Genomic DNA, 22,505 nt, shown 5'->3' on the forward strand with positions numbered 1-22,505 from the left:
GTCCACATATATGTTTGTCTCCTCCATCAAGCCCTCTTCATCTGTCGCACCATCCTTCAGCGGCGCCCGTGACAGTGTATCTGCCGTAGTGAGGCTTTTCCCTGGGACATGTATGATTGTGTACCTGTATCTCATGAGTCTCATCCTGAATCTTTGTATTCTGGGTGGGAGGGAATCCAGTGCTTGTCCACCCAGCAGGCTCGAGAGGGGTTTGTGGTCCGTCTCCAGCTCAAAATGGAGACCGATGATGAAGTCACTGAATCTTTCACATGCCCAGGTCAGAGCCAGTGCTTCTTTCTCCACCTGTGCATAGCGCTGCTCCGTGCTTGTGAGCGCCCTGGATGAACATGCCACCGGTGCCCAGGTCCCCTAGCAGTTCTGCAGGAGCATACTGCCCAGCCCATACGACGAGGCATCAGCTGAGATTTTAAGGTGTTTGTTTGGGTCATACAACTGCAGGACCGGAGTGGTAGCTAACTCTTGTTTGAGGCTGGTGAATTCCCTCTGCTGATCAGGGCCCCAATACCACATGTTCTTTTTGGACAGCAGGTCTCTGAGAGTTTTGTCCTTTTCAGCTAGGTTGGGCACAAACTTGCCTAGTTGATTCAGCATGGCCAGAAAGCTCCTGAGCTCACTGACATTACACGGCGGATCCATCTCTCGTACAGCACATGTCTTCTCTGGATCTGGGTTTATCCCGTCTGCCGAGATGATGTGTCCAAGGAATGCCACCTTGGTTTTGCTGAATTCACACTTGGCTGTGTTCAATGTGATGCCAGCTGCCTGTGCCCTCTGCAGAACCGCATGAACCCGTGTGTCGTGTTCTGCCTGTGTTGAACCCCATACAAGGACGTCGTCCCAGTGGCAGACGACTCCTTCTAATCCTTCTGTCACTTCCGTTACCATCCGGTTTTGAAAATGTTCGGGAGCCGAGGCAATACCAAATGGTAAGCGGTTGAAGAAGTAGCGCCCGAATGGGGTGATAAAAGTGGTGTAATGGGTCTTTTGATAATGGGATCTGCCAAAACCCCATGTTGGCATCCAGTTTTGTGAATATCTTTGCACCAGATAGCATGCCCAGCGTCTGGTCCACAGACGGAAGGATAAACTTTTCCCTGCACACGGCTTCGGTGAGGGGAGAGAGGTCTACACAGATCCGGATTTCATCTTTAGATTTCTTTAGTGCGACCACCATGCCAGAGCACCACTCTGTCGGCCGCTCAATCCGGCTGATGACTCCTAGCTGCTCCATGCGCTGGAGTTCCTGCTTCACTTTTCCCATCAAGGGCAGTGGGACACGGCAAGGCACTTTCAGAGACACAGGCTTGGCATCTGGCCTGAGTTTAATTGTGTACTGCTGCTGCACTAAACCTAACCCACAGCACAGTTTTGGGTATTTTATTTTTTACAGAGTCCAAGTCGATGCTATCTACTCTGGCTACCACTCTGAGGCTAACTGAGGCAGGTCTACTCAGCAGAGCTGTGTTTAGGTGCTTCACTACATAAATGTCCTCTGTGGTGCGTTTATCACCACTCTTAAGTACCTCTCTGGCTACCCCCACTACAGAGAGAGGTACACGGCCTGGCCCAAATAGTGCTTTTTTACCTGGGGTGAGGTTGTATGCGGTGCCTCTGCATATCTGTCTGTAGACCTGCTCTGGTATGACAGTAACGTTGGCCCCTGTATCAATCTTGAACCTCACATTAGTATGCCTTACTTGTAAGTCTACCGTCCATACCAGTTCTCCTGCATCAACAGTTCCCAGGAATATGTTGTCATCTTCCGTGACAGCACTCACACTTTTGGTAGACTTGCACACTTTGCCATAATGTCCTCTCTTACCACAGTTGTAGCAGTCTGCAGTCTTTGCCGGGCACTGGAATTTAGCGTGTGACTTACGCGTTAGAGCATGACCAAGCCTCTGCTCCTGATTGTGCTTCATGCTCATCTTTGTACTGTTTGGCTGGCTGTCTTTTATCTTTCCAGGCTTGCTGTTTCGCTGTCCTAGTGTGCACGGTATCCACTGTAGTTTTAATAGCATCCCAGACAGCATTTACATCTGTGCCAGATCCGTTTTCGAATCAGCAGATTCGCGCAGCAGTCGCACTCACAATAAAGATCTGCACCAAATGTGGGCCAGACCCCTATAGCGATTATCGCTGTGACATTCCGTCTGGCGGGTGCGGCGCCGATCCGGGGCAGCTGCGCAGACCAGACGCGCCACAACTGAATCGACGTCCGCCCGGCGGGTGTGGGCCGGATCAGAGCCATATACAAATATGATAAAAAGTATTTTTCTATGGCTCTGGGCCAGATCCGCGGCAGCTGTGCAGACCAGACGCAACACAACTGAATCAAGTCTGCACGGCGGGTGTGGGCCGGATCCGCGGGAGTTACGCAGGCCAGACGCGCCACAACTAACGGAACACTTTTCCCCCGCATAAACCTGCCACTCTATCTGACTGCAGAGTGGGAGACCGCAGGCTGCAATGTCGTTGTGATTGTTGTGATTTATGATTGTTGGTGAGTGCATTATTAGTAGGCCTGGTGTTGAAGTCATGTTTGTCTGTTAAATATTTATTTTATTTTAAACATAAAAGTTTCCAAACTTATAGTTTACACCACATTATTCTGACTACGGTTAGCTGGTACAGCAGGTTCTTTTAAACATCCACAACTAATGTGAACATTAGGCCAAATCGGTTATCTTTGCTTATTATTTACAAACATGGCTGAATATCGTGTCCATTGTGTGTTAGCTGCAACGTCGTAGCCATGTTAGCGCTAGCCACTATACCCACTCTTTTGTCTGTAGCTAGCCTAGCTGCTAGTACTAATAGTACTAAACTGCGGTGATCGCTGCTAGCTTCTGCTAGCACCGACTTCTCACGTCCAAATACATTTACTAGTTCGTACGTCAGTACCATATCTTAAGTCTCACTGTATTATACACAGTCTTCAACGTCAACAAGCTATGAAATACAATTTAAATGAACTGGTACATAATCCCGTAACAGATGTTTTTGATGCTGTAATGTTCTCTTGCGCCTGTTTAAAATTAAAATAAAACGTTTGAAAATTACAAATTGTGTGGGTATTTGTTTGGCCCTTAATTGTCTGATAGCTTAAGTATGAATCACAGACCAGGGCCAGATGAGCCCCTGATATGAGTCACAGATCTGGGCCAGATCCGCAGCACACGTCATGGCATTAATAACTGTTCTGGGCCAGTTCTGGGCCAGATCTGTCTCTGATCCGTAATTCCGACCTGTTGCGGCAGGGTAGGAAATTTACACATTTTTGGGGGGGCAATTTTTGCCCCCACTGACTGAAATCCAGGGGCATTTAAAAAAAATTGGGGGCACTTTTTGAAAATTGTGAAATAACATTTAACCTTTGTTCAAGATAATGAATATGCTTATTTAGGCTAACAGTATATGAGCAATTGTCACCAAATGGCAAAAATAAGACTATTAAGCAGTAGTCTACAGATTCAAAGTGTTTTCTTAGATTCTTTTTTCAAAGAAAAAATCAGACAATCATATTTGTTTTGTTCTTATTTTTATTTTTTTTACAACTATTAAGTTATAATTATTTTTTATAATTATAACTTATTATATTTATTATATTTATTATATTTATTATTTATATTTATTATATGCTTTTTATTTTGTTACCTTTAATCATGTTGTTCCTACCTAGTACAGGAAATACAGATAGGACAGACTAAACAAAGAACAACAACAAAACACAATAAAAGGGCTATACGTGGATTAATTAAATTAATTCTACAAACAAAACGCTCAGCAGTGCTGAGGGGAAAATGTCATTTCAGATAATTAAAAAGTACATATTAGGTTATATGTACAGTGGAGAAAAATTATAAATATGTACGTATACATAAATGAGTGGCTTATTTGTCAAATAGCACCAGTTCATCATTGTCGTCATCTGTGTCACTGTCAGCCATTGGAGAAGTTGCTGGTCTGACCTGCTGCCTTTTCCCATAGGGTTTTATATGGGGCCGCCTTGCTTTCTTCCCACTGCGGAAACCATTTTTTCACAGCAGATTCGACACATCCAGCAGCTGCATCTTCTTCTTCTGGTCCCTCCAGTGAGATCATCATTAGGTCTTCCACTGTGGCTGTGTTGAGATTGATCCGCCAGTCAGTTTTGACTCGATTCAGAAGAGAAAACGCCCTCTCTACCTTGGAGGTGGACATCGGCATGACTTGAATGATTTCAATGATGTGGAGTATGTTGGGGAACTCCTCAGACCACACCCTTAGAATCTGTGACCATAGTTCCTCCCACTTTAGACCTCTGTAACTCCTGTTGATGACCTTCTTAAGACGGGTCCACTCTGCCATTACGTTTTCTACATTACACCCGTTTTTCTTTAGTATTTCCTTGAAATGCTCTAGGAGCAGCAAGACCTCCTCATTACCATACTCAGTCAGATCTTCAGGCCAGTGCTTAGGGTCCAGTTTACACATGGCCATGAGAATTGTGTCTGTTTGATACCTTTCATCCAGGCAGGCCACAATGTCATGGATGAGCGGCTCTCTGGAACTCTTCAATCTTTCTTCAGCATCTGCATAAGTGTCAGAAAGCGCTACACCTCTGTAACTACCACACCTACACTCCACCTTCACTGCTCTAAGCTTTGGGCCATCACCTTTCGCCATGTCTTTCAGCACTTCTTTGGAAGTCTCAATAGCCTCCACAGCTGTGGGGAGAGAGATGCTGTCTTTCTGGAACTGGAGAGATAGATGGGACAACTCATCCAAAACATCCATGTAAAGACCTATATGGAGGAGGAATTCATTGGACTTAACCTTCTTGAGCCATCCTCTCACTCTTGCAGCATCTGCTTTCTTTATATCTTGCCGCTGATCACTTCCCACCTCACTTAGATGAGCGATGACTGCAGGGATGTTCGTCTCGAGTGCTTTAAGGGCTCTTCTGCGGTGATCAACCCATCTGGTCCCATCTACCCTAGTGGGTGTCAGGACAGACTCGTCGAGCAGTTCAGCCAGCCGGTCCAGCTCCCGTCTTCTTTTCCCTGACCCTCGATAGAAGGATGTATAGAAAGATAGGAACCCATCAATCTGAAAAAGGAAAAGAAAAACACAAACAAGGCGTTGAGAATAAAAGGCCCACAAAGTTTATACTGTTGGATTTAGGGTCCAGCAATGTTAATAAATACTATGGTTTTTATAATATGTTTTTTTATATCAAAAGTTAAAATATCACACAAACCTCTTGATTGAAATATGTTCCCTGGAAGGCATTCTTACAGGCTAGCTCCAAACGATGAGCTAAACAATGAATGCCTATTAGCCATGGCATGTCCATTTTTAGCTTTGTGTAGATGCCCTGCCTGCATCCAAAGTTAACGCTGGCTCCATCTGCTCCGAAACCAACAAGATGATCGGTCCAGTTAGGGATGCCCTTGGAGATTAACAGTGACCGGATGCAATGCAGGATGCCGTCAGCTGTGGCACTCTCAATGTCCTCAGTTCTATTAGGATGATAAAAACACACAATGTAATTTTTTAACACACCAAACAGAAGTTAGCCACTTTAGAGAAATCATTGTACTGTATGTGTGTAAATAACCTTTAGATTAATTGATAAACAATCAACTTGAGCAATAGATAATTGAAAAGAGATCATTGATCATAGATAATTACCCCACAAATGCCATGCGAGGGACACCATCTTTATGCAGGTATTTCACATAAAGGACCTCCTTCTCAGTTGTTGACCTGTCTGTGCTCCCATCAACAAGGACACTAATATATCTGGAAGACAGTACTTGCTTGCTAACCTCAAGATGTATTTGTTCTGCGAGGTACTGGGTAAAAACCCTTGCTTGTTTGGGGTTAATGTAGGCATCTTCCAAATCAACTCCATGCCGCTTCTCCAGTTTGACAAGAGATGGATAGTAAGCAAATGGTTTCTCTGTTTAGCAATATGGTAAGCAATGTCAAACAACTTGACCATTTTGCAGAACGCTGTCTTCTGCATCAGATTCACAGCTTCCACAATTGGCTCTCTGTCATTGAGCTGATTACTCCATGCTTCTGTAAAAACAAAAATAGTATGTTATATGTGATAAGAGACTTCATCTATACATTTAAACCTTGAAAATCCCCAGTCAACTGCAGTCTCAACTTTACCCAAATAGAGGATGTTATTCTGAAAATTGTTATTTAACAAACCCCACTATTAATAAAAGTTGAAGTTGTTATCATTCACATTAATTCATTAGAATCAATAAATGCTAAATAAATTCTACAAATAAATCGCATTTTACAACTGTCCCCATGTTTTCGGTCAGCCCTGTCACGTTACATAAAAACGACATACAAAGAGTGCAATATGCCTTTAAGGTTATGACTCAGCGGATGTGACATCATTTGACTGAGTTGATGCTGTCACTGATAAAGATTAGTTTTTCTGAATTATTTATAATTTAAAGCTTGTTTTTGCATGTTTTTTTGAAGAGGACAAGCTACAGGGTCAGTTGCTGTCACACTTAAATATCCTAGAAAAGAATAAAAGTTTTGGAAAACCAAAAATGTTACTGAAATGCCTTGCTTACAAGCTATCAGTTTTGACGCAAGGAGGCTAGCATGCTGAGGCCGTGTTCACACTTGACTTCTTTTTTCAAGTGCCAGCGCCTTTTTTTACATGCAACCCTATGGGGAAAGGACGCCTTTTTGAGTACAATTTTCTCAACTTTTTAGAAAATCGCTGGGTGACGTCAAGCGCCTTTCTGACAGCTGACCAATCAGGACGAGGTAGTAAGGTAGTAACCTTCTACCGTAGTTACCGGTACCCCCAAAATAGACCAACATGAAAGTTGTAGACTGAGGTGAAAGCGCTCTAAAGGCTCTGAAGGCAGCGCTTAAAAATAAAAATTAAGTGTGAAACACGGCCTAATGGCAGTTAAATTCATATATCTATGGTTAAACTGGCCGACTGTCAGGCCCTGTCACCTCAGGCCCTGTCACGGCTGGTCACAGTCCTGTGTGACAGGGCCTGACAGCCCTAGGCTACGACAGGGCCCGACAAATCAATGATGAAATGAATGAAGTTATCACTCACCGAAGGCGATTGCGTGTTGTTTGGTCGCCTGGTGACGAAAGGCCACGTATTTCTTGATATTTTCACTCCCCTTGATGAAATCAGCGGAAGAATTTGCCTGTGCTGGATTGACGACTTTGGCAGCAACTCGTTGAGCACAAGATCGACAGGCTTTACAAAAAATGTGTGTCTTTTTCTCGTCATTTACCTCCACCCCAAGCCAATCTAGCTTCCATTTTTCTATGGTCGCTGGGTGAGTTAATTTAGTCCTTAGAACCAGAGATGGTAACGGAGACTGTGTTTGATTAACCTCAGGTGTCCTCACACTCGCAGGTCTGATCAAGAAGCGCTCCATTTTTTCTTTCTTTTTTTAGAACGTTCGATAATATACGCGCCTGCAACATAGGTCAAGGCGCGAATCCAAAACATTCTATGGCAGGGGTGTCAAACTCATTTTAGGTAAGGGGCCACATATGGCGCACTTTGATCTCAAGTGGGCCAGAGCAGTATTCATAGCATAATAACGCATACATAACGACAATATTTTACATTTAGTCATTTTTAGAAGACGCTCTTAGCCAGAGCGTCTTGATGGTTTTTGATGATAAACCCTATTTTAAGGTATTTCTACAACTTTCCCCGTGAGCACGCTTCTATTTTGAGTAAACAACACTAGAAGTGTTCTAATTTCTCAATCAGAATTTTTTTTAATTTTTTTTAATCCATGGCTTGTTTTGAAGGGAGATAGGCAGTGCGCTTTGGATAGGCTCTTAAATGGGTTGCTTGGCAACGATAGACACTTTCGCATTTTCAACAAGGACGTGCATCTTAAAACCAGGCGTAGCTACGACCGTGGTCTGTCATGCTTGGTGCACTTGATGTAAATTCAAATCACAAAGTCGGACGTAGCTAAGACCGACGTAGGAGTTAAAACCAACTTTTTTACGCCCAGCTGGTGCACTCGGCTTATCTGCCTGGGCTCTCCTCTGCTGAATCCCTTGCTTTGTGACGCGTTTGACGTCAAATGCGTCACAAAGCTAGCAGCGAGTGCTGCTGCCTGTGGCAATGAGCGCTTCTGCCTCCGGAGCAAAATCGCATTTAAGTTGGTTTTGAAGCAAATACTGGATCGATAAAAAAAAAATCAAAACGTTTGTTTTGGGGGCAATTTTTGCCCCTCTCCTAGTGATATCAGGGGCAAAATGATATTTCTTAGGGGCATTTTTGCCCTTTGCCCTCGTGTATTTCCGACGCTGTGTTCCGGTATTGGGCCGTTGGAAAGGATGAGCCCGGTCCAGGTCCGTTTAGCGGATCTGCGCCAAATGCTAATGCAGACCTGGGCCAAATCTGGCCCATACACATTTTGCTGTCTGGGATATGTAGCATTTCCTCTGAGATCTGATTGTTGCCGTTAAATGTCCTCTGCTTGCCTGACCATATTAATGGCTTTAGCCAGATCCAGTCTGCTCTCCATCTGCATTTTCTGTGAAAGCACATTGTCTCTAATGCCTACCACGATCCTGTCTCTCAACAGTTCTTCGCGCAGTGCCCCACACTCACAATCTTCAGCCAGTGCATATAAAGCTGTTATAAACGAGTCTGCAGATTCGGACGGCCCCTGAGCTCGCTGGTTAAATTTAGCTCGTTGGTAAATCAAATTTTTCTTCGGCACGAAAAAGTTTGTGAAGCCCTCCCTGACGGAGCTGTATAACAGTTTCTGTTCAGCGGTTAATGTTAGCCCTTTTAGCACGTCATCAGCCTCGTCCCCCATGCAATATTTTAGCGTGTTCACCTGATTAGCATCCGATGACTTATCCAGGTCGCTAGCCATTCTGAAGCGCTCGAACCGTCTTATCCACTTTTCCCAGTCTTGTGGCTTTGAAAAGTCGAAGGATTCCGGTGGGTTTATTGAGAACGTAGCAGATGTTTTAGCAGGAGGCTGTGGAGGGTTGTTCTGTTCTGGCCCACGTTGTCCGGCGGCTTGCTGTCCTCGTTGCGACATGCTTGCTAACTTTGCCGGGCTTGCGTTTCGCCACAGTTTTTTTCTTTCTTTTCCCCCTTCTTCTCATATAATGTCCGCTATCCTTCCACTCACTGTAGCACCACTTCTGACACCATGTCGTGTTGGGTTCTTAAGATATGTAAGAAAGACGCAGCAGGGTAGATTCACATGGCTTAACTTTTATTCACTCCCGGAACTCCCCCCAATACCGCCCCCTGGTGCCCAGACAGTCTCACCTATTATAGATCACACCGCATTTTCAACCTATATTTGGTCAAACATTTAATTAACTCACCCCTAATGTGATGGCTGGAACTCTCTTTGGTGAGGTTTGTGATGTTAGCTGGCACGGATGCAGCCTGTTTTGACTAGGGGTGCATCGAACATTATTACGGAAAGGGATCGTATAATTTTTTATACTGCTACCATTTTATATACTGCTTATCGTTCTGACAGTGCGTTCACACTGCAGCGACGCGATGCGAGCGACAACATGTTTTCCATTCATTTTCTATGAAGCCAGGCGAATCGCTTGCGTGGTGCATTGTGGGTAGCGACGCGACGCGACAGAGTTGAGATTTTCTCAACTTTATGCAAATGAGGAGCGATTTTCGCTAGCGATGGCCAATCGGAGTGTTTTCTTGTTTCTCCTAACGTAGCAACCATGGCAAACATTTCTAGCTTTCTAGGTTTCAAGGTGAAGGAGAAACTAATCGTTTGTGTGGCTGCTTACCCAGTCCAGTACGATACATAGCTGTATTTGTACAGAGATGTTCATTAAAAAAAAACAATGCATGGCGCAAGGTTGCCGAAGTTGTTGGTGCTTGTACTTTCTAATTCAGTCTAGTGACATTACGTAACTTCGTTCTGTGGTAACTAGCTAGCTAGCCCGGCTGGAACTCCCTATTGTATCGACAGATTAGCAGAGACTGAGGAATATAGTAAAACGTTTTTTACACATGTCAACGTGTATGTCTATTAAACAGTTTTGTATGTTGTATACAAGTTGTATTTTGATCGATGTTGTAACTACGTAAACCCAAGTCTGCACACTTGGCCATGACAACTACAACAGTGACTTTAGAGAACTACATTCTACATTTATCTGTTTGAAACGCCCCCGAGCGTGGTGAACTGTGGGAAGGCAAGCGATGGCAAGCGATTCGCGTCGCTGCAGTGTGAACGCACTGTGAGTGTTCATCAGGCGCGGAGCCATACGTTGTAAACATTCAGGGCTTAGCCTAAACCAGGGGTCGGCAACCCAAAATGTTGAAAGAGCCATATTGGACCAAAAAAACAAAAAACAATTCTGTCTGGAGCCGCAAAAAATGTAAAGCCTTATATAAGCTTTATAATGAAGGCAACACATGCTCTAAGTGTCTATATTAGCTCTATTAGCCTACTATACAAATTATAAATAGGCTACAAATACATAATGAGCATTCATTAAAAAAAGCTAGCTAGCAACCTACCATAACACTCGTAGCCATCCCTTACAAAAAAGAAGTATACTTCAAGTTTATTTTGTAAGTATACTTAGTATAAAAAGTATACTATTATCATGTTACTTAAAGTATAGCAGTGTACTTATTTATATACCATTTTTGTACCAAGTAAACTGAATTGGCCCACTTTTTAGATCATTTAGTACACTTTAAAGTACACTTATAGTGTATTTTAAGGTTTACTTTTGAATACTCTAAAGTAACCTGTGTAGTGTACTTTCAGTTCATAAAGTATGCAAAGGGAGTCAGGTGGCTGAACGGTGAGGGAATCGGGCTGGTAATCTGAAGGTCGCCAGTTCGATTCCCGGCCGAGCCAAAATTACGTTGTGTCCTTGGGCAAGACACTTCACCCTACTTGCCTCGGGGGGATGTCCCTGTAGTTGCTGTAAGTCGCTCTGGATAAGAGCGTCTGCTAAATGACTAAATGTAAGTACTTCCTAAAGTACTTAAAATATACCTTGGAAAGTAACCTGTGTAGTACACTTTCAGTTCATGTAGTACACTTCCTAAAGAGCCTCAAAATATACTTTGCAATACTTTCAATTAATGTAAGTACCTCAAGAAGTAAATAAATATATAAATATAATTTCACTATGACTCACTAATAAACTCACTATTAAATAAAAATGTTTAGGGACCCCTCAGACGCCTCAGATCTTGCATCACATGGCGAGAACAGGGAGCCCTCACAAAGTCACACTGCAGATTCTTACTGCAATGGCGTCAGGATTTCACGAATCCAGCTGTTCTGATGAAACGTAACAGTAATTTAACTCATGGTTACAATGGTAAACCAGCATAACAATGACAATTGCCACGCAACAAAACACTACATTCTAAGAAGACACATTTAAAAAACGTATTGTATTTCGAGCAAACTGCAAACTTATCAGCAATTTTGTACACTATTTACCGCCTTGCATCATGGGAATTGACTAGCCAATGAGCCACACTATCTTCATTATTTTACGTCGTTATTTCGTTGTTCAGTCAGTTTGACAGTATAACCTTCAAATTCTCAAGTAGCTTTTTCGTTTTTTTCCCATTAATACTCCAATTGATAATTATTAGTATAAGAGTATAGGGCTTCAGAATGTTTTGGCAGTAATTAAGGTTACAGCTTCAGTAACAAAAAAAGATTCAATGTGCAATGCATAATAGATTTTCATAGACATTAATAATTAGAATGAGATGCATCTAAAACATGTAACCTATAATGTAATTTAAAATTATTTTGACTGCTTTTGCTGTATAATAATAGAAAACTTACATCTTACTCCAGAAGAAATGTATACAATTTTCTGTTTCTAAGCATACTTCTTAAAAGTACATCAAAAGTGAACTTTTTTTCTGAATATACTTCTTACAAAAGTGAACAATTTTCAAAGCATACTTGAAAGTATATCAAAAGTGAACTATGTTCTAAGTATACTCCTTAAAAGTATATCAAAAGTGAACTAAAAGTGTACTATCCATATTTTAGTATACTTATATTATACTTTAATATACTTCTTTTTTGTAAGGGATGCTACTTCTGATTAGGGGAGGATATATCAGGATTTCGTAATTACGAGATATTTTCTCATAATTACGAGATATTTTCTAGTAATTAGGTAAACATCCAATAGATGGTGCCAAAGCTGCATGTATGAATATCAGCAGGCTCTCTCCATCGTGGCTTTCCTCGCGTGAAAAAGCGAGATTCAAAACGCAGTATCTCAAAGAAGTATGAGTGCTAGCTAGCTGTAGTAGTGTGTTTGCGACACTAAATCCGAACAATTTAGAACCTTTGTTGTTAAAATACTGTAGACTTTGTAAGTGATTACATCGAAGGATTGGCAAAATGAGTTTACTCGCTAAAATAGCAGAGATAGAGAACGAGGTAAGTTATTTTAGGGAACGCTAGAGCTAGTGTAGCTAAACTAGTTGACTAGCTTAGTTAGCAACCTGTCACGTTTTCAGCGTGGCTTCTTTATAATGACCCAGAGCTAACTGCAGACTAGACAGCTGCTAGCAAGTAGCAACTGTATGGCCTTGTGTAATTTACCGTAGACAAGTAGCTGACGTTTACCGGCTAGCTAGCTCGCTAGCTATTACCATGTAGGCCTATATTTAAATATGTAATAATGTCTAGAATATCAAGTGATCTCCAATTAACACACTGTCTTGTTTGGTAGATGGCTCGTACACAGAAAAACAAGGCCACAGCTCACCACTTGGGGTTGCTGAAAGCCCGTCTGGCCAAGCTGAGGAGAGAGCTCATCACACCAAAGGGAGGCAGTGGAGGAGGCCCAGGGGAAGGTATTAGGCTACATGTAATCATTTAGCAGATTATTGTATTCAAATCGGAATACAAAAGTGCTTAAAGGAAGTGCAGCAGATAGTAATGGACTAAATTGATGGGCTATAAATATGGTGCTAAATATTATTTTGTCATAAAACTCACGTGCCAGAACACTATACAGTTTTATGCAAAAGTTTGGGCACCCATAGTCAAAATGGCTTATTGTGAATAGTTAAGTAAGTAGATTAGCTGATCTCTAAAAGGCATACAGTTAAAGATGGAACATTCTTTTCAACATTAAGAAAGATTAGTATATTTTAGTTTCAACAATTTCAGTTTAAAAAAAGAAAGCAGCACCATGGAAATGATAGGGCACCCCAAGTTTGAGCTTAAATTACTTTTACCAAGGTCTCAAACCTTAATTAGCTTGTCAATGCTGTGGCTTGTTCACAATCATCGACAGGAAAGGCCAGGTAATGTACATTTCAAAGCTTTATAAGTACTCTGGCTGTTTATCAAGTTGAAGAACGTACTTGCGTTCTTGAGAAAAACGTTCTTGCCAAGCGTCTTGTGAGAACGGTCTTGCAAGACCGCAAGGACGGACATGATTTGAGATGCGTGTGTTCTTGCAATGACTTCTGGAAAATCCGATGCATTCTCGCTGACCAATTCCACATCCGATGCGTCCTCGAAAAAAGGGGCGGATCAACAACACTTACGGGTATTTTGGGCGTTCTTGGGCTGTTTATGAATCCGAAGAACGCTGAGAACGCAAGTACATTAAGAACGTTCTTGCGAGAATGGTCTTGCAAGGACGCAAGGACGGAGAATGAATTGAGATGGTTAGGGTTTTCCTGGATTCGCAGCATTATGATAACGCAAAAACTAGATAACAAAGCAAAAAAATGGTCCCTCTACCTGTAATTTTACATTTTCTGTAGCCATATGAAAATAACTGATGGCCACAAAGCAGGAGAAGCCTATAAGATGATAGCGAAGCATTTTCAGGTAGCCATTTCCTCTGTAATGTAGTTAAGAAATGGCAGTTAACAGGAACAGTGGAGGTCAAGTTGATGGTCAAGCATGCTTTGTGCTTGTGTTGCTGCCAGGCACGGGGAACATTTCACAGGTAAAGGAAAGAAGGGATTCAATAAAATTCCAGCAAAATTTGGAAGCAAACATCACACCGTCTTTCAAAAAGCTGAAAATGAAAAAAGGATGGCTTCTGCGACAGGATGATGATCCTAAACACACCTCAAAATCAATAGGTGCAAGTTGTAGGTTTTGCCATGGCCTTCAGTCCCCAGACCTAAACATAATCGAAAATCTGTGGATAGACCTCAAAAGAGCAGTGCACTCAAGACCGCCTAAGAATCGCACAAAAGTAGAAGCCTTTTGCAAGGCTTGAAAGACTTGCCAAAGGGGGTGTTATTAAGTACTGACCATGCAGGGTGCCCAAACTTTTGCTTTGGGCCCTTTTATTTTGAAACTGTAAAAAAAAATATATATAAAAGAAATGTCATCTTTAACTATGTCTTTTGGAAATCAGGTCATCTTTTACTCGCTTAGCTATTCACAGTAGGGGTGGGCGATATGGCCAAAGTCTTCTATCACGGTATGAGTAATTTTATATCACGGTATATTATATACATTACGGTATATATCACGGTATAGTAATTGTTCTGTAAATTCAATTAAGAAATGGTACAAAATAACCATACCGTACATCATCACACTCTATTATTTATTTATTACAAACAAAAACAACTGCCTCACATGAGACAACACTTTAGTAAAAAACAAAAGACTCAAACTGTACTGTAGCTACAATATCCAACTTATCAATTAAAGTTTTTCTGGACTGCACAAGCTTTCTAGCTATCTGTCTACCTGAACACAATAATTTGCGTTCGGGGGTTAATAAAGTATCTATCTTATCGACTGGAAACTTAATCATATAGCTTCAAATTTTACAATGAGGAGGCTAACAAGTAACACTAGCAGGAAGTAGCATTACTACGAGTGTTATGCTAGGTTGCTAGGTAACGGAAGCTAGCTAGCTTTTTTAATGAATGCTCATTATGTATTTGTAGCCTACTTATAATTTTGATAATAGGCTAATATAGACACTTAGAGCATGTGTTGCCTTCATTATTAGGCTTTTAATTTGTTTGCGGCTCCAGACAGAATAGTTTTTAGTTGTTTTGGTCCAATATGGCTCTTTCAACATTTTGGGTTGCCGTCCGACCCCTGTCCTAGATCAAGAAGGCTAGCAACGCCACCAGTGTAATTTTACAACTCGAGACATAAAACTTGAACAACAAATCGAATTGGTTACCTGCAGAATGGGACATCAAATATATAAGTAATTAGCATCGGCATGAATGTGGTCCGCTTAGACAAAATACACTCCACATCGAAAATTCCGTCAGACCAACGCAAATGTGCTTCAGGTCAAACGAAAATAGCAAATCAAATAGAAGTGAAACAGCAATTCTAAATATTGCAAGAATGCGATTTATATGATGGCTTATATACAATACAACAACCATTTAATTGACACGTGTAATACAAAAATATAGTATAAAGTATACCGCGGTTGAAACGGTATAGCCAAATCTCTCCCGGTAGACACATTTCTACCGTCGCACGTTATATACCGTCATACCGCCCAGCCCTAATTCACAGTAACAGAAATTTTGACCAGGGGTGTCCAAACTTTTGCATAAAACTTAGCTATTCACAGGAACAGAAATTTTGACCAGGGGTGTCAAAACTTTTGCATAAAACTATCAGTCTGATGCACATTAAAACAACCCTGTGATTTGATTGGCTTACAGTTGAGCATCAAGTCATAGAAACTTGTATAAAAAATACAGAGGCTGAATCATGGTGTCACTCTTTCAAAGATGACCATTCTGTACTGTGCTCCGTTTGTTGAATAGGTTTCGATGTGGCAAAAACTGGAGATGCCCGTATCGGGTTTGTGGGGTTCCCCTCAGTTGGCAAGTCCACTCTGCTCAGTAACCTGGCTGGCGTTTACTCAGAAGTTGCTGCGTACGAGTTCACCACCCTCACTACTGTACCAGGAGTGATCCGCTACAAAGGTGCAAAGATCCAGGTATGCTTCCAAGGACACTTCTATCTCTGCCAATTTTGGACTATTAACTTCCCTCTTTTTTAAGCTTTCCACTTTCCCCATTCTTGAGCTGTAATAATGGTCCTGTAGGCTGTTACTGAGCTGCTAGGTGTTGATATATTGTTGTGATGTCCATGTTTATTGTTTTCCTTTTGTCTGTTCAGCTCCTGGATCTCCCAGGAATCATTGAAGGGGCCAAGGACGGCAAGGGAAGGGGAAGGCAGGTCATTGCTGGTGAGGGAGGACTACCTGTTCAGTAGGAATGGGTGGGGGAAATCATGAACGAATGAAAGTCAAAGTTGAAATACTCCAGGTTACATTTAATGTAAGCATATTAATATTTAATTTTTGGGGATTCACTGGTATTTTGCACTGACATGGGTGCAATTTCAGAAAAGATTGAGAATCATTTTGAAATTGAATTTTCAGACTGGTAAAGGTTCCCATCCCTGTTTTGAAGGGTCACAATGCATGCACAAATAGTATTGTAGCGTCAGGTCATGTGGCGTGCCCCTATTGTTTCAGTGTCAGTCAGCTTCAAAATGTCTGTCAATGTCTCAATCCCAAACCCTATACAGGGCTTAAAATGTACTTTTTTTACTTGGTGGCACTGGTGCTCCCAACTTAGCAAGTTGGGAGCATCAGCAAAAACTTCGGAGCACCCACCAAATATTAAGAAGCACCACAACTACAGTGCAGTCACAAGGAGTGACTGACGGCTAATCTAAAATCTGCATTAAAGTGTAGAGCGTAAAGAAAGTTTAATTGGTGATGTAACGGATAGAACAGTGGACCGGTCACTATCAGCTCACAGCAGGCACATACTGTTCAGTAGGCTAATTTGGGGGGATTTTTGTAAAGAAATTGAAACGGGTCGCACCATAACGATTATTTGCACTCTCAAATATATTTTTAGGTTGTACAGACACAATTACGGGCTCATATGCGACCAAAATGGTCGCAATTTCCAGCCCTGCTGTCCCTGTTCCTCTCCCCATCATGTTCCCTCCTTCCCCATCTCAGTGGCCCGGACCTGCAACCTGATTCTCATCGTGCTGGATGTCCTCAAACCTCTGGGCCATAAGAAACTGATAGAGCATGAGCTGGAGGGCTTTGGCATCCGCCTCAACAAGCAACCACCCAATATCGGCTTCAAGAAGAAGGACAAAGGGGGCATCAACTTTACTGCCACAGTAAGGCAGTTCAGATCCACCAATTCACCATAACCCCTGATGATTCTAGTCAAGCGCTGTTTTCCACAACAGCCCTCTCCTTTTTCATGGCGAGAAGGGGGGTGGGGGATTTCTTTTCTTTTTTTCCTCATCAACTTATGAGTGTATTCACCCTGATGATACACACCACATCTCATGGTCTGTAACCTGTCTCTCCACTCTAGTCTCTCCACTGATCTCCTGTCTCTCCTCTGTCCTCAGTGTGCCCAGAGTGAGCTGGATGCAGACACTGTGAAGAGCATCCTCGCAGAGTACAAGATTCACAATGCCGACATCACCCTGCGTAGTGATTCCACCGCCGACGACCTCATTGATGTAGTAGAGGGTAACAGGTAACCAACGGCTTGCTGCTGTTCTCTGGAGATGCAACTTTATTTATTTGCATTATTTTCAATCTCTCCTTTCCAGGCTTTATTCAATGGGAGGGGGTATTTCATCCTTTTTTCATCCTTTTGCATAGTTTAGGTCTTTAGGTTTAAATTTGCCAAAAGTGTTTCCCACACAGACTAATTTTGGGGATGTGCGCCACAAAATCAACACCGGTCGCCACATATTGCGTTTAGTAATTATATATTTTTTTTAACACTATTTAGGTTAAAACACGCAGCGTATTCGTTCAGCTGCATTTCCTTTTCCTGCTCTCCTTCCGTTTCTCTCTCACTTACGCGTCTTTCTCACATACATACAGTCACAACGTCAGCACACGTTAGCAACGATGCATACATACGCCGTTCTAGTAACACAGACGGCTATATCAGCGAGCATTCAGCATTAGTGCCGTAGCTAAAGATCTAGGAAAGTTCAGGCTACTTTTCGCTAGGCACCTACAAACGTCTTAATTGAAGGTCCCTCTTCGTTCTTTTGGTGAGAAGTCATAGGAGCTAGCTACTTACCTGGCGTATCGTAGCCGAACCAGTTAAATAGTTATTTAGCACTAGCTTTGCAGAAATGATTTGTTTGTTGTTGATTTTGTGAAGGTGTGAATCATTTTGGATTAATATTTAATCCAATAAAGTTCTGTGTAACAAATTATTAACGAAGGAATTTTGTTGAACCCCTCCCCCGCCACAAATAGCTTTCTAATCTGTGGGAAACACTGTGGACAACTGTGAAGAACTGTAGAAAAGGCTTACAACAATTAAGTTTGGTTTGATTTATTCTTCAAGGGTGTACATCCCTTGCATTTATGTACTCAACAAAATCGACCAGATCTCCATAGAGGAACTAGACATCATCTACAAGGTGCCTCACTGTGTGCCTATATCAGCCCACCATCGCTGGAACTTTGACGACTTGCTGGAGAAGATCTGGGACTATCTGCAGTTAGTGCGAATGTAAGGATGCTGGGGCTCAACTAACAGGCCTTGTAAATTTAATGATTTTTACAAAGCAGAATTTCAAATCCTGGGAACATTTAACTATGCCCTTATGCTTTTATTAAATACGGAGCATCCTCTCTGAGATTGAATATACAATTGTATTGTTGTCTCCCTAGATACACCAAACCCAAAGGCCAGCTTCCAGACTACACATCCCCAGTGGTACTTCCTGATAGTCACACCGCTGTGGAAGACTTTTGCCTAAAGATCCACAAAAACCTAATCAAAGAGTTCAAATAGTGAGTATTGTACAGTTTGCCTGGCAATATATATGTATATGTGTGTGTGTACATATACATATATAGACATATACAAGAATCTTCCCTTTTCTACCCGAATTGGCTGCGAAGAAAAGTGTGAACAACAGTAATCGGCCCCTCCTGTTAAATGCTCCCTCGGCAGAGCTTAAGTATCCTTTTCCTTTAAATGTAATGATGTATTGATTGAATGGTCGTTAGTATTGAGACAATGCATTCATATTGAATGGATGGTGTTGAACACGCAGCCTCATAGAATTGCTGTTGCAGACGAACCCTCCCCCCCTCACTCCAATGTCTCTCTCTTCCTCCCTTTCCCTCCAGTGCACTAGTATGGGGCGCGTCTGTGAAACACAACCCCCAGAAGGTGGGCAAAGACCATGTCATGGTGGACGAGGATGTTATCCAGCTGGTGAAAAAGTAATAGGAAGACCCCACCCACCACCCATTTATTGCATGGACCTGTTCATCACAAAGACATGTCTATTATTAATCAGCCCCCCCCTCTCCCAAACACACACATTCTACCATAAGAATGTGGTATGCGCTTCCTAATTATATGTTGAAATTTGAATGGGGACATTTTGAACAGAAGACAGAATTAATATCAATGTCAGTGTTGCATAAAAAAAGTGCCATAAGAGGTTCATGACATCCATAGAACAACCTTATAGTGGATATCACAAAATAAATACCTACTATAAATATTAAAAGTATGTATTCCTCAATTTTTGTGTGTGTGTATAAACTGATTATACCCCGATTTTACATTTTTCTTGTGGTGCGGTTTATATTTCGATGTGGCTTATAGCACGTTTTTATAACAAAACGACATTAGAAACACTTTTTTTTCGTGAATGCTAAGTGCGGCATATATTCCAGTGCATTTTATACTCAGATTTACAAACACAAAGTTCCAATTCTGGTGGGGTGCAGCTTATAGAATGTTCTGAAAAATACGGTAGCTTGAAAAGTATGATAAAACAGGAACATTCGATAAAGTGTAAGGAAGTGATGTGTGTTGGTATATACTGTGTATGTATATATAATATATATATACGTATATATATATTTTTTTTTTTTAGGCAGCTACAGTATATGAAAAATAAATAAAAGGCCGGGCTTGGCAGGGCCACTTTCACTTTGCTCAAGCTTCATCTGAACAGGCCTGTCCACCACAATGATTTATATGACATTGATGGTCCAGCCATTCACTCTGACTGGCACACCAATCCCCTCCCTACAGCACTGACGGCTACTCAGGTTAATCAGTTCATTCACTCAGACACAGTCTGGGGACATGCTACCCCAGCTGTTATCTACTGCATTCAACTAAAACTGCAGAAAAGAGTAATATGTTCTCCAAGCACTTCAAGTTTGTATGCATTATCTTACATTTACATTCAGTCATTTAGCAGACGCTCTTATCCAGAGCGACTTACAGTAAGTACAGGGACATTCCCCCGAGGTAAGTAGGGTGAGGTGCCTTGCCCAAGGACACAACGTAATTTGGCACGGCCGGGAATCGATCCGGCGACCTTTTGATTACTAGCCCGATTACCTAACCCCTCAGCCATCTGACTCATACACTCTTACAGTGTAGTTCTCAGACAGAGGTTCTTCCCCACCCCCAGCTCAATCTCCACCGCCCCATTCCTCCCTCCCCCACTGTAAAACATGTATCCATCGCCACCAGCTGTTTGAAATGGTCAGCCATTTTGTGTCTGTACTAACCTGCACACCAGCCGCTGTAGAGGGATAACCAAAGGTTTACATTTAGTCATTTAGCAGACGCTCTTATCCAGAGCGACTTACAGTAAGTACAGGGACATTCCCCCCGAGGCAAGTAGGAAGTGCCCAACATAATTTGACACGGCGGGGAATCGATCCGGTAACCTTCTGATTACTAGCCCGACTCCCTCACCGCTCAACCATCTGACTCCTTTGTCAGAACTACGTTCGACTAGTCCATTCATGAAGGACATTCTTTCAATAAAGTTTTGGAATGGGCTGCAGGATTAATCATGTATTGCCGTGAGATGTCCCCAAGGTCTTCTAATGCCTTTAAAACTTGATTTGTAGTAGTCTAAAAGCAAAATCTGTTTGAGCATCCTTTTGCACCTTGTACCATGTGTACAATTCAATTCTGTTCACATTGTTCTTAACATTTAAACATTCCTTGTAGTTATCATAATTTTTTATCTGACAAGAGTTTTATGTAAGCCTTTTCAGACTGGCAATGTATTTCACAGTGAAAATGTCAAGACACACAATGGTTTTATCAATAAATCTGTTCTCGTCATTCTTAGTCAAACTCAACAGTACTAGAAAGTCGGTGGCACATTCTGAATTGCATGAATCTAATGGAACTTTTAGCAGATATCACTTTATGATGGATAATGTCAGCAGCCTTATTTTGCGTATAAAATGCCTACTGCTACTGAGGAAAGCTGCAGTGAAGCATAGTGGGAGGCGAGCCAGCGGTGGCAGGAGCAACACTTCTCAGACAGAGGTTCTTCCCCACCCCCAGCTCAATCTCCACCGCCCCATTCCTCCCTCCCCCACTGTAAATTATAGCAGCACTTTAGCTAATGAAAGAGTTGAAGACCGGGCACTAATAAAAGCCATTAAGTGTATAAAGCACTTCCCCCTCTAACGAAATTAAAGAATCTGTCCCTCTGTAGAGAGGGAGGGCTCTGTATTAATATTTATAAAATGCAACCCCCCCCCTCCCCCCCTGAAAGATCCCCAGCCCACAACCAATTGAACCCTGCCCAAGTCCCCTTCGCCAGTCCACCTATCCCAAGAGAAAATCCTTAACCCCTCCTAACTTGAAGGAGGAGCGGGAGGTAGGCGCTTGGGGGGTGTTAGAGGAGACGCAGTCAGGACAGTCTGTCTCCAGTTGAGCTAGCCAGTAGACCCACCCAAGACACCCAACTCAGAGCACCCGCTTTCCATCACCACCTTCGACGACATCACTAAGCCGAGCGTCCACTATCAAGCCAGGGCCAGAGGATGGAGAGGGAGGGTCGGTCCATGGATCTGAGAGGTGAGAGGTTTTCCAGTGACAAATCAGTTGCAGCACTTCCTTGAAATATTGGGCAATGCATGGTGGATGTATTTGTGTTTTAATCCCAAATGTGTCTGAATATTGTCTTTAAACAGATACGATGTTTGGTCAGCAGTTACAATTGAGTTATAAGTTTTCATGCAGGATTACTGACAAAGACGTGTACAAAGAGGATCTTTGTCAAGAAGAAGGCAGACCCTAATTTCCTTTTGGTTGGTAAGGTTAAGTTTTGAGTTAAGAGTTCAAATGATCTAAATACAAAATATCAGAGACTCAGATGACTAAGGATCCCAAATCTACAAAACTTCTCGTAAGGTAAGACAGCATGTTTGAAATCCTGTATCCATGGGTAAATACCATAATACCATCTCACCCACCATAGGGTTCATCCTAAACATTGTCAATGTCAACAACATTTCTCAAAATGTTGGTTTATTTGATTGAGAAACACTATACCTTTCATGGTAATTTCCATGTCCATAATGTTCATAAAGACTCCACTACCAAACCCATTTTCTTTCCCTTCAAATACCCCTGCATCTGC

The 22,505-nt window shown here is 42.1% G+C and overlaps 2 protein-coding genes across 2 annotated transcripts; one reads left to right on the forward strand and one right to left on the reverse strand.

Moving 5' to 3' along the window:
* Positions 1-3,963: 3,963 nt before the first annotated feature.
* LOC124484347 (zinc finger protein 862-like) lies at positions 3,964-5,786 on the reverse strand. The gene is made up of 3 exons (XM_047045234.1): positions 5,698-5,786; positions 5,264-5,525; positions 3,964-5,112 (listed from the first exon to the last, which is right to left on the reverse strand). The coding sequence occupies exons 1-3, from the start codon at positions 5,709-5,711 to the stop codon at positions 3,964-3,966; spliced, it is 1,425 nt and encodes a 474-aa protein (XP_046901190.1). The 5' UTR covers positions 5,712-5,786.
* Positions 5,787-12,298: 6,512 nt separating this feature from the next.
* drg1 (developmentally regulated GTP binding protein 1) lies at positions 12,299-19,619 on the forward strand. Its single transcript, XM_047045878.1, has 9 exons — positions 12,299-12,482; positions 12,778-12,901; positions 15,830-16,005; positions 16,188-16,257; positions 17,047-17,216; positions 17,457-17,587; positions 18,422-18,589; positions 18,751-18,873; positions 19,216-19,619. The coding sequence occupies exons 1-9, from the start codon at positions 12,444-12,446 to the stop codon at positions 19,313-19,315; spliced, it is 1,101 nt and encodes a 366-aa protein (XP_046901834.1). The 5' UTR covers positions 12,299-12,443; the 3' UTR covers positions 19,316-19,619.
* The last annotated feature ends 2,886 nt before the right edge of the window (positions 19,620-22,505 follow it).

Source organism: Hypomesus transpacificus, chromosome 22 (assembly GCF_021917145.1).
Source record: "Hypomesus transpacificus isolate Combined female chromosome 22, fHypTra1, whole genome shotgun sequence".
In the NCBI taxonomy this organism is placed as follows: Eukaryota; Metazoa; Chordata; class Actinopteri; order Osmeriformes; family Osmeridae; genus Hypomesus; species Hypomesus transpacificus.

Coding starts and splice junctions, on each gene's coding strand:
- drg1 (XM_047045878.1), top strand. CDS start 12,444: ATGAGTTTACTCGCTAAAATAGCAGAGATAGAGAACGAG. Junction 12,483..12,777: donor TAGCAGAGATAGAGAACGAG/GTAAGTTATTTT, acceptor CTTGTTTGGTAG/ATGGCTCGTACACAGAAAAA. Junction 17,588..18,421: donor GATGTAGTAGAGGGTAACAG/GTAACCAACGGC, acceptor TTATTCTTCAAG/GGTGTACATCCCTTGCATTT.
- LOC124484347 (XM_047045234.1), bottom strand. Junction 5,113..5,263: donor GAACATATTTCAATCAAGAG/GTTTGTGTGATA, acceptor TTCCTTTTTCAG/ATTGATGGGTTCCTATCTTT.